This window comes from Apteryx mantelli, chromosome Z, assembly GCF_036417845.1.
Source record: "Apteryx mantelli isolate bAptMan1 chromosome Z, bAptMan1.hap1, whole genome shotgun sequence".
In the NCBI taxonomy this organism is placed as follows: Eukaryota; Metazoa; Chordata; class Aves; order Apterygiformes; family Apterygidae; genus Apteryx; species Apteryx mantelli.
The window spans coordinates 31740079-31753181 of NC_090020.1; the positions used below are offsets into that span (position 1 = coordinate 31740079).

The 13103-nt window shown below is 39.9% G+C and overlaps 1 protein-coding gene across 4 annotated transcripts in view; it reads left to right on the forward strand.

Moving 5' to 3' along the window:
- NTRK2 (neurotrophic receptor tyrosine kinase 2) overlaps window positions 1-12857 on the forward strand; it is a 198632-nt gene extending 185775 nt beyond the window's left edge. For all 4 annotated transcript variants that reach the window (XM_067315695.1, XM_067315697.1, XM_067315696.1 and 1 more), the window contains 2 exons: window positions 11973-12131; window positions 12624-12857. In XM_067315695.1, the coding sequence (XP_067171796.1) occupies window positions 11973-12131; window positions 12624-12809 (345 nt within the window). In that variant the 3' untranslated portion in view covers window positions 12810-12857. The remainder of the gene's footprint in view (window positions 1-11972; window positions 12132-12623) is intronic.
- The last annotated feature ends 246 nt before the right edge of the window (window positions 12858-13103 follow it).

A 13103-nucleotide genomic window follows, 5' to 3' on the forward strand; every position in this document is an offset into this window, starting at 1 on the left:
AAAACTAAGTGGGATACATTTTTGATGGGATCTTCATGATCTTGTATTAATTCCATTTCCTCTCTACCTAGTTGACAGTATTCAGCAACAGAGATCCCAGTCCCTCATACAAATAACTATGCATAGTTTTCAAAAGAACTGAAAAGAATTGAAAGCAGGTCAAATCCTCAGTTCACCAAGTTGGAGGGCATTTATTTAAAATGTCAATATTCACATGCAGTCGTCATGTTAGCAAGGCACTTTCCTTTGCCAGTGTCAGCTGGTCTGTGATTAGGCAACAGGTGGGATCCAAAAGGCTTGGATTATACTCATTTCAGATGTTCTGGAAAGCTGAAGTGTCCATACTCAATGGGTCTTGCACAATGCAGTGGGTTTCCAAACTCAAAATCATTATGATAGGAGGAAGATTCTTTCAGGAGAGAATGTGGTGGTGCACCTGCTTTTCATTAACAAAAGCTGGACTTAGAGTCTCTGAGCTAGCTCAGTGACTGATAGGTCTTGAAGAGTAACTTGTATCTGACAGGGAGAAAAGGAAAATAAAATGGGACTGCAGCATGAGTATAAGGTCAAGGCTAATGGGAACCCCATAACACACCAACATCCTGTAGGCCATGGTGGATCAGAAAGTAAAAATATCCTGACAGATACAAGATACAGGGAAGTTTTCAACAGAAATAACCCTAGAGGCCAGATTCAGGGTTAGGCCACGGTGACAGCCTAACATACATGAAGAATAATAGATTTGCCTGGCAAGAGAACAAAGAAAACTATACACTAAGGCCTGAAGCACATAACGTTTTAGTAAGAACATCACTGAGTGCATTTGTTAATACTCTGTGTGGGTCATCATAAAGATATCTGAAAAGTGTTATAAAGTAGCATGACTTTAAAAAGAAATGCTGGCTTTATGGAGCAATATTTTAAAAGGTTTTCTCTAAATCAAATTAAAAATGTTCTGAAGTACACAAGACTCATAAATGATATGGGGGCTACAATAACCCACTAGCATAAAATCAAGTTAAAATTCAGCCTCTTTGTTGAGTACACTCCTGATTTTTTGCAATTAGCTAGAAAAAGTGTTATTATTACATATCATATCTACTTCAAGGGTATGTAGGAGCCTCATGCATCGATCAGGACTTCTTGACCTAGGCACTAAATGAGCATAGGTCAAAAACCTAGTACCAGCCTAATTTAAGCACAATTTCTTTTTGTGTCAAATTTTCAAAGAAGTTGATTTGGGAGCCCTAACACAAATTATTCCTGAACTGTCCAAACCATGGGAGTTGTAGATTATCTCAGAAAACCCCAAACAAATGGAAATATTTTATCTTAACAGTTTGAGACAGTCACAACTTAAAAAAAATTATTGATTGATTGATTTCACACTTGGCTTGTTTTGGACATCTCCAGGACCTTCCTGAACCTAGGCAACTTTGGAGACTGGGATTGCTCTGTGTAAGATTTAGACTGAAGATTGTACAGTTGGCATATAATTTTAACAAAAGAGATCTCAAAAATTAAATGGCTATCCTAACTACTTTGCGTAAAATTGCAACAATATCATGGTTTCTGCCTCTGAGCTTATATTTAAAGGTGGGGAGTCTAACCTTTGAGCTTCCAGTTTTATTGCAGATCCTACTTTTATTTGAGTGATTTCCGAACCTAAGACTAAAATTACATTTAAACTCTTATTTTGAATTAATTATAGCATTACAGCAGTGCAGCAAGCAAAGGAAATAATCCTTAATAGGATTTTTATTCATCTAGAGAAGACTGCAGGTATGCATGAGGAAGGAACCAGCTCAGTGCTGCATTGTTATGGTAAGAGGTAGCTTCATATTAAGAGGAGGTGGAAGATTTTCCAGAGTTCTCCCTTGGGGCACAGGTCACTGCAAAATGAGTGAGGGAAGAGCAGGAAGAGTAGGTGTAGCTGTGGGCTTCCTTCTTCTCCCTTATACTCACACACAGTGTTTGGTGAAGGACATGAGGAGTACCTTGCACTACTTGTGGGTTGTCATGGAAATCCAGACACGCTAAATTTTCAGAGTGCCCTTACCTGAAATGCAGTGATGCTGGCACAGTCCAAAATCCTTGTACAGTTGGCTGTGATCTTCCTCTGTTCCCTGGGATCTCCTGATAATGAGCAAGTTCAACAGGCTTTGTCTCAGCGAGCCAAACCACTACCCTGATGACATGACATCAGGGAATGGTTGTACACAAGGAAATTTCAGGGGGGGTGACACTTTCTGCAAATGCTTGCATGACAAGAGATTATCTTGCCCCATTTTAGAGGCAGGAAGCTGCTTTGACGTTACAGACAGAATTTACAGCTCAGTGTTGTTGTTAAACAAATGCAGTCATGTTAATTCCAGGACCATTGTAAACACAAGGCAGTATAACATTTCCCAAATGGAAAATGACAGTGTTGATGGGAGAAGCAGGCATTTCAAAGAACTAATAAAAAAAGCAAGACCAAAACCAAATCCACGGAGCCAAATCCTCTACTGGTGTACATTCTTGCTTTACACCACTGCAGAATTTTAGCCAAGAGCTATAAAATATTTTCATCATTCCTTGGGCCGCATTTTGACTCTTGTATCCAAGAATAATATTTTAAGCATGGCTTCAGGAATAATTCAACATACGAGTTTGATAAGAACAATGTAGAACTTTCTAAATTCCATAGGGATGAAACATGAGCAATAATTATTTTTTCTGTAATAGCAATTATCAGTATCTTTAATGATGATCATATTACATGTTTTTTGATGCCTCATTTCAGAGCAAATACCTGCTTCAACTCTTAGAATGATGTCATGGTGCAAATGAGGAGTCAAAAACTAGATCTAACGGAAGGAAAACAACAGAGAATTTTTTCTGTTCTATTTTAGGGGAAGTTTTCTCAGGCATTTTCCAGCTTATATAGAGAAATTGTGGCCCTGAGAAAATGAGAAGCAGAAAGCACCTGTAAGGCTGTAGAAGAGAAGGAGAAGGGGCACAGGGACCTTACCATTGACTTGTTTATTAGGATCTGGCTGAGAAGTGATGTAATTTTCACCTCTCTCAGCCCCATGCCAATGACGCTGCATAGACTTAGACTAGCCTATTGACACTATCAGTGTAGGCGTTCCCAATGTAAGCCCTGAAGATAGATGAAGGTTGTGGTTGTGGTCATATTTCTCCCTTGGTCTTTAGGCAAGTAGAGGTAAATCAGCCCAGAGAAGAGCAAGTGTTGCTTTTCTGAAATAGTGATGTTACTGGTCCTGGCATTCGTGCAGCCTTGCTCTCCTTTCCTGATGCTTCTGCCTGGAGAGAGAGCATCTCTGAACTCTCTCATGCAGTCAGTGGTAGACAGATGTTAATTTGGTCAGACGTGACTTGTTCAGTGTCATACAGGTTGTCTGTGAACAAGCCAAAATAAGACATAAAATGGCTAACTTCCCTATTTCCCTGTTGCACTGACTGTTCAAAACAACCTTTTCCCCATGTTATTTGATGTGAAAACTCAGTAGATTTGCCCATCTTTCAAAAATTTGTGGAACTAAAGACTCCATTCTCTAATTTTTTTTGCTTCACATATGCTGTGGCTGTTTGCTAATCTTGGTTTTTATAAACCACATGACAAATTAGCCACCCAGGGAAAGGGGGAGAGGCTACCTAACAAAATTCAAAGGATTAGAACATCTGAGGCCTTTCAACTAAAAATTGTAGTGCTCCCATACAGCGTACATTATAGGAATACTTTTGTGGCTCACAAGGGAGAAGTAAAGCTATGAAACAAGCTCTTTCCTTTTCCTCCCCTCTTCTCCTGTGATGTAACTTGACATGACCAATAGACCCACACATGCTACGATAGCCTACAGTAAATTTGAAAAAAAAATGTGGTTTTCCATGAAAGAAATATTGGAAATGATTGTGATCTCTAGTACTTGGAAAAATTAGTTTTCAGACTTGAGACTGGGAGTAAGGATTTCCTAGTGAACTCAGTTGATACAAACTGGCTTATGATGTACGGTACTTGGCTTTCAGAGTCTGCATTAGAGTAACTGCTACCTGTTGATATTGTTCAGTTAGCAAATTATCACACATTACACTTCAAACCCCTTTTTTATAAAAGCTGACAGAATTTAGGATTTTAACTCCAACAGAGATGTACAGAGGCAAGTTTTCCAATGTATAGTAGAGGTTACTCTTAAATCCTTCTTGGCCCTGGCAGCCCAGACACCTCAGGGTTAATGGTAAAAGAGTAATTAGGTATTTTGTATACTGTTTGCTTTAAAAATCAGAAAGGCAGTAGTCGTAGTTCATTAGTTTTGCATTACAAAATTGTTTTGCCGTTGGCTTGGACACATTAGATGGTCATGCCAGAGCCTGTAAGGATTTAACACGTGTTGTGTCAGCTGCTTGGCAGCTGGTACCTGATCATCTCTCAACCAGTGGAACAACTAGCAGACCCTCAGCTGCTTATGTGGATATGGCGGTAGGGTACAAGTGGTACAGTGACCACTTGTTGTAAAGCAAAATACAGGACTTTTCCTGAGCTAAATGTTCGGACTTGCTAGTCATGACACTGAAGTGATCAGTAATCATATGCTATGGCATAACTTGATATGGAAAGTTGACAGAAAATGAGGTGTTTTGGAAAGCAGAGGCCATCCTGGTTCAACATGCCAGCCCTTCTCTGGCTTCTTATAATTCTATCTCCCTGTTCTTTCACCAAGGTCCTGAATTCCTGTCTCCAAAAACAAATCTAGATGTCCACTGAACTTATTAAAATAATCTGTTTCAACTTGCCATAGTATACCTCCTTTTGTTGTCACTTAGATTCTCATTTGTTGTGAAATTACTCTCATTTGAAAGTAAAAGAAACAGTATTCTAAAGGAATAGACTTTCCCATTCCTATACCCTTCATCCTAGGGCATTGAGGAGCTGATTAATACCTTACTGAACTCCATTATTTTGCAGATTTCCACTCAGTTAATTTTCCTCCTGTGCCTCTAAAATGGAACTTTTCTTTTTTGTCAGAGGTGTGAACCATGTCACCTTTTTCATAGCCTTTGTCTGATCTTACCTCAAGTGCACCTCATCTTGCTTTCTTGGAAGAATAAGTTCTCCATAATGCTATAGCTACTACAGTGTATTAATTATCCTGTATTTGTGGCAGACCCAATATGCTCTTGTGTTGTATAAAACACAACATTAGATATAGTTTCTATATTCTTTCAACTTAGCATTTAAAAAGGTCTTTGGAAGATTCATTAGATCATTCACGTATTTTAGTTACATGTGCTGTCTCTCCTTCATTCCACCCTTTTGGCAGAATTGTTTCTTGCCCTTCATAAGCATTGCTCAGTTCCACAAGCAGCTGTACCTTACATGACAGAGTGCCTCCTTTTGTTTGTTATTAACTTGCCATCTACTAATTTCATTTGATGTCTTCTTTTTTTTGCACTGTGTGAAACTGTGAGTAATTGTTCTTTGTTCATATTCCCCGTATTGCTCATGGTTTCACAGAGACTGATGAGAAGAATTTATCTCCAGTGACACAAGGTTGACACAAGATATTGAACTGATGTTGCACAACTGAAGAAAGAAATTACAGTGTAATAAATGTTGTTCTAGACATCATTTCACTTTTCTGAGAAGACGACTGGTAGAATTAATAAAAAACTTTAGACATGAGTCCCTCTTGAATAAAGACGAGCTAAAATAGGGTTAAAAGTGAAATTGAAAGGACATATCTTTAGCTATTGGCAAATAATCCACTTTATATCATAATTTAGTAACCTCATGTGCTAGAATGGTATTGCTTGTTACTCAGACTGAGACTGTGAAAATAAAATATTGCTTTTCTGCAAGTGGGCATGGCAGGATGGATGATATTTTAAGAGGAGACATTGACTTTGTCTGAAAGGCCAGGGCATGGAAGAAATGAAAATAATAATTACTGATTTTTTTCTTGTGCTGAGAGAAACGTTTGCCAGCATTTTATGAAGAGGAAAGAGCAGATGTTCACCAAGAGAAGGAAAGGTTTTCAGTTTTAGCAATAAGACGTGATAGTCTTTGCAGAGAACATTTCTTTGCAGTTGTATCATCCTGAGATAGGGGAATAAATCACAAGACCAAAAGATAAATAGTGAAAACAACCCTGAAATGCTATAATCTCCCAAATACAGAGGATGCATTATTAGAGGTAGATGAATAAAGGAATCAAAAGGTATAGCTTAGTTCCAGTTTGACAAACTAAGATCCAGCTACATCAAAGTGACTGAATATATACTTGTCATGAAAGTTAATTGAAGCATATTCTTAACTGTGCTGCTGCTCTCAGGACAACCTCCCAGAAATGCAAAAGGTCTGTCCTCAGGCAGAGCTGCACTAAGATCAGCCAGGCTCTGCAGAGATGCAGCAGTCAAGCCAGACAGGCATTGGGCAGGATCAGGGCTGAAACTCATGGTTTACTTATTCAGATTCATTTGGCTCACCAAGTAAACAGATTACTTTTATTCTGTAGGCAAAAAGAGCATCACTAGTCTTTAGAGAAAATACAAAGCACTGTGTCACATTATTACAATGTCACACTGAGGCAATCATGCAAACTTGGGAACTGTGAACATAAATGAAGACGTCTATTTTCCAAGACTGTGCAGTTGGTAGCTGTAGTTTTTTACTGCGTAAAGTCAGAGTAACCGACTGCTTAAAGCTGGAGATCAAAAACATGGGATTATCTAATATGATGCCTGCAAGAGCTGGTGGTTGGATTTGCTGGCCTCTCCAGGAGTGCTGGTGGGTAGGGAAGGTGCAGAACATTTTGATATTTTGATGCATTCAGTCCCTCTGGAAGATGCTGGTGGGGACATTCCTCATCTCATGAAGATCTGAACAAGGCACCTGCATAGCAGCAAGGGGTGGTAAAACTTCCCTCTAGAGCAGCGGTGAGTCCTCTCCAGCTATGGCCACCAGCATTAAATAGGAAGAGAGGTCACTCCCTCTGTTTTGGTCAGACCCTGCAGCACCCTGCTGCCTGGTTCTGGAGCCCCCAAACCCTCTGCCAAACCTGCAGCTCCTCAGACCTGGTGTAGTTGTGCTGGAGTGCAGCTGGTCAGCACTGCAGAAGCGTGTCCAAACCACTCAGCCCTCACTTTATTTATGGTGCACATGGACGAGGGATAAGCCTGAAGTGAAATGTTTGGGTGGTCGCTTCAGCAACATTATTTCTTGTGCATTTCCCAGTCCTTGGCTTGCGTCTTATCTGTGGAGCTCCATATAGAGCTCTGTTTCTTCCATGTCTCTGTAGGGCGGTTTCCCTGGGCTTCCCCCCACAACAGCTTCCCAGCAGGAGCATAGTATTAAATTTGCTCATTCTTTACAAGAGAATATATCCTTTTGCTCACAAATGTGGGCCAACAGGGAAAGAAATATTTCCAGAATACACTGGAGAATTTCATGACACAACAGAGCTTTGGGTTCCCATGGTGGTTGGGCAGGAGAGGTTGAAACTGTGACCAGAGCAGGGTGTTGACAGATAGGTTTTGAGTGATGCAGGGAAATTGCAGGTTGATGACAGTCAGCTGAGGGCTTTTTTCTGTGGTGGTATTTGTGAGGTGCCACAAAGCTGGGTTTACATTGAATGTATGGATGAATGTGTACAAACCCATGGCAGCAAAAAACTCTGCCAACAGTATTTTGTACTACAGGCCTGGTTTACTTCTTAGTAGAGAAACTTTTGCAGTGGACAAACTCCATCATTTTGTGACTGTCTACAAATCAGGATAAGGAACATCTAAAGCTAAAAACTGAACAAACTTTAACAAACTCTAGAATTAGATCCCCTGCTTCAGGGCTAAGGCATAATACTTGTACCATGATCCTTTAAGCTTGACGTTCACAAATAGACAAAGGGAATGTTCAAGGTCTGCTTATCTGGCACCTTTCAAAAGTGCTAAATTCATTTAAAAAATGAGCGCTGAAAGTGGTGACAAGTGGAAAGACATTGCACTGTCGAAAATGAAACGACATTTCATATGTGGAACAGAGTGGCAGTTTCCCTTTGGAAGTGTTTCTTTGGAGAACAGCATCATTGTTCAGTGATTTGGCATAGCAGTCTCCTCCCTGTGGATAGTTCGCACATTGCAGAAGCCAATTCACCAGGTCTTCTGCTTTAGATTCTAGCCCAATTTTGCTAGTGAATAATCTAAAGCAGGGCTAGGGAGTGCTTGCTTGTATAAACAGACATTTGGAAGTGCCTAAGTTGCAGGAAAGATCTACAGAAGTGCAATTCTAAATAAAAATGAACCATCATAAAGAAACTGCCTTCAAGTAAGCACCAAGAAAATATACCATAATTTGTATCCATAAAATTGTTGTTTTTGCAGCTCTGCTACAGCTACAATACAGATTTTAAAGTGATATCTTATTAAGTTAAAACCGTAGTGCTTTTAAACCTGTCATAACCTTAGCTAGATTAAATATTAAAGGTGTTGTTTACCTGCAATAGTAGTCTGCTTAGCTCATGACCATTTTAAAAAGATGTGTATCAAGCAGCCCTACAGTTACAGTGTAACATACGAGGGGATTCATCCTGCAGGATGCCAATTATATCTGAGAGCAGTACAGTACTTGCATTTCTTAATGAAGTATGAGCAGAAGGCATCCTCTGAAGCACTGAGCACCTTCCAAGTTTGGTCAATATACTCATGTTTTCTTTCATTGAGCCTTCTTGGGGAATTCCCCCTAACTTTGCTACGAGCTTGGAGACATTAGCAAAAATGCAATCTACCTCAGTTCACTGCTGTTGTGACACAGCTGTGAGACCTTGGACTCATCACTGCCATAGAGACAAAAGGAGCCTCACAGCTGGCTGGTGATTTGTCTCAGGCATCCCAAGAACCACAGGGTCAAGTCACAGGCTTCAGTTCAAGAAAGCACTGAAGCACATGCTTCATTTTAAGCTTGTACCTAACACTGCCCTCAGTGCATTTCTGAGCTGAGTAATTGTTGACTCAGTGACCACTGATCACTAGTAGAGAAAGAAATGTGCATTTAGAGAAAGTGCCTTTGGCCAGACCTTGGCCTGTGTTTTTGCTGTGGCTGAACTGAGATCAGAGTTGAAGTTGAAGATGCTCTTGGACTAGGTGGGATGGAAGATACTCAGCCCGCCACAGGTAATGCCAAGTATTTCACATCTGTCTTCACTACAATACAGTCTGGCAAGAAGAAGACCCTTTATAATCATAGCTAGCACCTTTTATTGATGCTTTTGCCAAGGAGTTAAATATTATTTTCACAAAGACTCTAAGGTGTTGGAAGTAGCTTGTCTAAGATGATAGAGAAGGGCAGTGACAGGGCTGGATAGGTTGCAGGACTTCTCAGTCCCAGCTCCATACTCTGCCTGGTAAAGTGTTCTGCCTTCAGGGACAAAAAAGGACACAGCTCCATCTCTGGCCGTGTGTGGTTGTGCAGCCCTGTGAAGAATGCCAAAAAGCCCTGTGGTTTGTGCTTATCTGTAAATCGAGTTCTTGGTAAGTGTCAGTACCGTTGAGTCAGTCTTGCTATGACTGCAAAGACAGACAACTAGGTCTGTGATGTTCTAGTTCTGTTCATTGCAACATCCATCATTTGGCAGTCATTTATCATCATCGCTCTAGGGCTATTTATTTTACCGAATGACACTGAAAACTCAGCACATAGTCCTACTGCAGCTACACTGTGGTTCTGTAGCAAGGAACCATAGGAAAGGAAGATTTGGACAGTGTTGTTTTTTAATTGCTTTTTAAAAATCTGTTAATGTAGGATGTGACAAATAAGAAAAAATAGAAATATTTTATTGTTTATAGCTTTCATTAATTTTTAAGGAATGACTCAAAGAAATTGCTGAAAACAAGTAGTTGTGGAGGCTATATGATGAGCAGATCTAAGAGCCATTTTAATATTTAATGAGCCCAAAAGCCTCTCATCACTAATCACCTTTTAATGGCACTTGCCCTTTGGTCGGGTGTATGTGGCTGCATGTTTCTAAGGGAGTAACTTTTCTGACTTTCTAATGAAATACCACTCGAGCAGGGAGTAACAGTGGTGTTTTGGAGCTGTTTGGTTGCCATGTTTGGTTTAGTTTATGACAAAATGGGAAAATGAAGCTTTGTTTGCATCACAGCATATTAATATGTTACTTCAAACTTTCTGTGCCTTTGATTGACTTCTCAGTCAAAGACCATTAAAAAATCTGCTGAATGGAGCCTTACAGCACTTCTGCCTGTCGGACAGGTAAACAGTAACATGGAGACAAATGTGCCTAATTGAGCAAAGCACTTAAAAGCATGCACCCATCCTCTGTCAAGTGAGTGCTCATGTGTATGTTTTTAAGTTCGACTGAAAGCAGCAGGAATTGGGTCCCCTTTTGAATGGCACTTAAGCCTCTGCGCTGCAACCTGTATTGAGTTAGAAGCAAATCCACAGTGTAATCAGAACTTAAACTTGGGAGTCCTGCTTTTCAGTCGGCGTCTTGGACAAAAACAATCCTCGCTCACTTGCACGGCATCTCAGGTAGGGGGAGGAGGAGATGTGCCTAGTATAGACCACACCTATGAAAGTTTTAGTATCACTTTCAATTTTGATGGGATCAGTAGCGAACGTTGACTTGTGGCAGTGTATGGAACAGGGTTGAGCGCTAACAGCTATAACTGTATTTTTGGTAGGCTGCGCTAATGCTGAGTTACTGACAAATAGCTGGAAACGGATGTTCTGAGTGATTTAGAAATAATGTGAACCCTGATTGAACTTCTGCTGGGTTTTCCTTCCATTTGCTGTTTCAACATTAGAACAAGGATGGTATTATTTATAACAACATATGTAAAGTCCCACAAGGAGAAATGATATTTTGAACTGACAGAATCTTGAAAGTGCAAATGTGGTTTCATAACTAAATACATTTTCAGACAGGAAAATGAGAATTAATCAAAAGTTAGATGTCCTTGAAAAAGCTTTTCTTTTTTTTCCTTCCTTGGAAATATTCACAGCTGCCTTAATGCAAAATTACTCAGAATATCTATATATCTGTATCACAGTAGCTCAGCTGGTTACACTATTTTGGAAGTAGTGGATTTATTCATTGACTGATCCAGTCACAATGTGACATACTGGGAACAATAAATGGTTTCGGAAATGGAAGTAAAAGTAAGAGATTGTTTTTAGTTAAACTGAGCTTAAGTAACTCAGTTTTAAGAAAGTGTAGCATTTTGAAGAAAATGAAGAGTGGGTTAGAGACTTTCAGAAAAGCATTTATTCAGGAAAAGATTCCTAGAGAATTTAGCTTGTGTTGATTTGGGACAGTAGTCCATGTCTTAAGTTATTTATTATCAAGTGACTATATCTAAAGGACTGAAATTTTTGTGAAGCTATGTAGGACTGGGTAGTTAATGTGGAACAAAATAATTTGAGGCATTTATTAACTTTGTAAAGACAATAACACTGCTTTAATTCATTCAAAATAAGGTATTAAACCATAGATTCTCATCCTATTGTGTCATACAGTCAGAGCACTGTGTCTTCATGGATCTCAGCTGAAATCACAGAGTTTCTAGGAAAAACATCATTGCAGATTTCATTACATGCATCTTTCACAGCTTCCTTGATTTTAAAATGGAGAGTAAAACTGGCCTAATTTAAAATGGATTAACAGGTTAATCAATAATTTTATAGCGTATTCAGTTCCTTGGGTAGGGGGTGCCAAATAAATGTTAGAAATATTGTTCTTCAGAAACAGTTCCTTAGGAGATTCTATTGAGAAATCTATCATTCTAGTAATTGCTGCTCGGGGAGAGAGGAGTTTAGCTCATGGCTTCCTAGTTCTTACAAGCTTAAGTGAACGGCAAGAAGGAAATGTTTAGCATCCCCTGGTTTAGCATCTTGATACTCTTCCTCATGAGAATCTGGAGGAATTATTTCTGACTCTTTCCTTTGTTCTTCTCAGGTTGGGGGTCACACCATGCTGCCCATTCGTTGGATGCCTCCAGAGAGTATCATGTACAGGAAGTTCACCACAGAAAGTGATGTCTGGAGCCTGGGGGTTGTGTTATGGGAAATCTTTACCTATGGCAAACAGCCATGGTATCAGCTCTCAAACAACGAGGTGTGTATAAGGGAGGGTGGCATTTTAATTGATGGTATGGCTTCTCTGTGAAAGGGACAGCAACAAATATATTTAGTAAAAGCAATAACTCTGATATCAAGTATTTATTGTATTGTCATGAACACTGTGGTTGAAGTTCATCTTTTTCACCCTTTTCTCCCTTAAAGTGGAAGGATGGAAGTTATTTAAGTAGGATTGGACCAAGCTGGGATCTAGCTTCTACCTTTTTGTAAAGTAGAGCCTACTCTGGGTGTTGAGAAAGACCATGAGGCAATGGAAAGGAGCTTACCTGTCTCCTGAACTGGCTTTGGCTGATTTCTGTTACATATCAGGACATGTCATTGTCGCAGAGTGGTTGTCCTAAACCAGTCTTCAATAAATTGAAGGAATCTGGAGATCTCTTGAGGCCGCTATGAGCAGCTACCTCTTCTGTGGGTGAGTCCCATGTAGTTTGCATGGCCACCCTGATCCTTTCTTTGTGATTTTTCATAGGTGATTGAGTGCATCACTCAGGGCCGAGTCCTGCAGCGACCTCGCACGTGTCCCAAGGAAGTGTATGACTTGATGCTGGGCTGTTGGCAACGGGAGCCTCACATGAGGCTCAACATCAAAGAAATCCATTCCCTCCTCCAGAACTTGGCCAAGGCATCACCAGTCTACCTGGATATTTTAGGCTAATGCCTTCTAGCATTTCTTCTTATGGGCTGCGTGAATGAATGTGTTCAACTGCCGCTGAACTCCATTAAAATGTGTTCTTAACTTTGACAGTATTAATGACAAAGTTGTGGAGAAGCTTTCAAAGGGCAAGCAATGTGCAATTCTCCATCTGTAGACACAGTATTGACTTTCAAGACATTATTGAGACGTATCTCTTTTCTCTCTCTCTGTCTTTCAGTTTCTATCATTTTTTTCCTCTCTCGTCTCTTTCTAATCAATTTGGCTTCTGCATTATTGTAACTCTGCATAGACAAA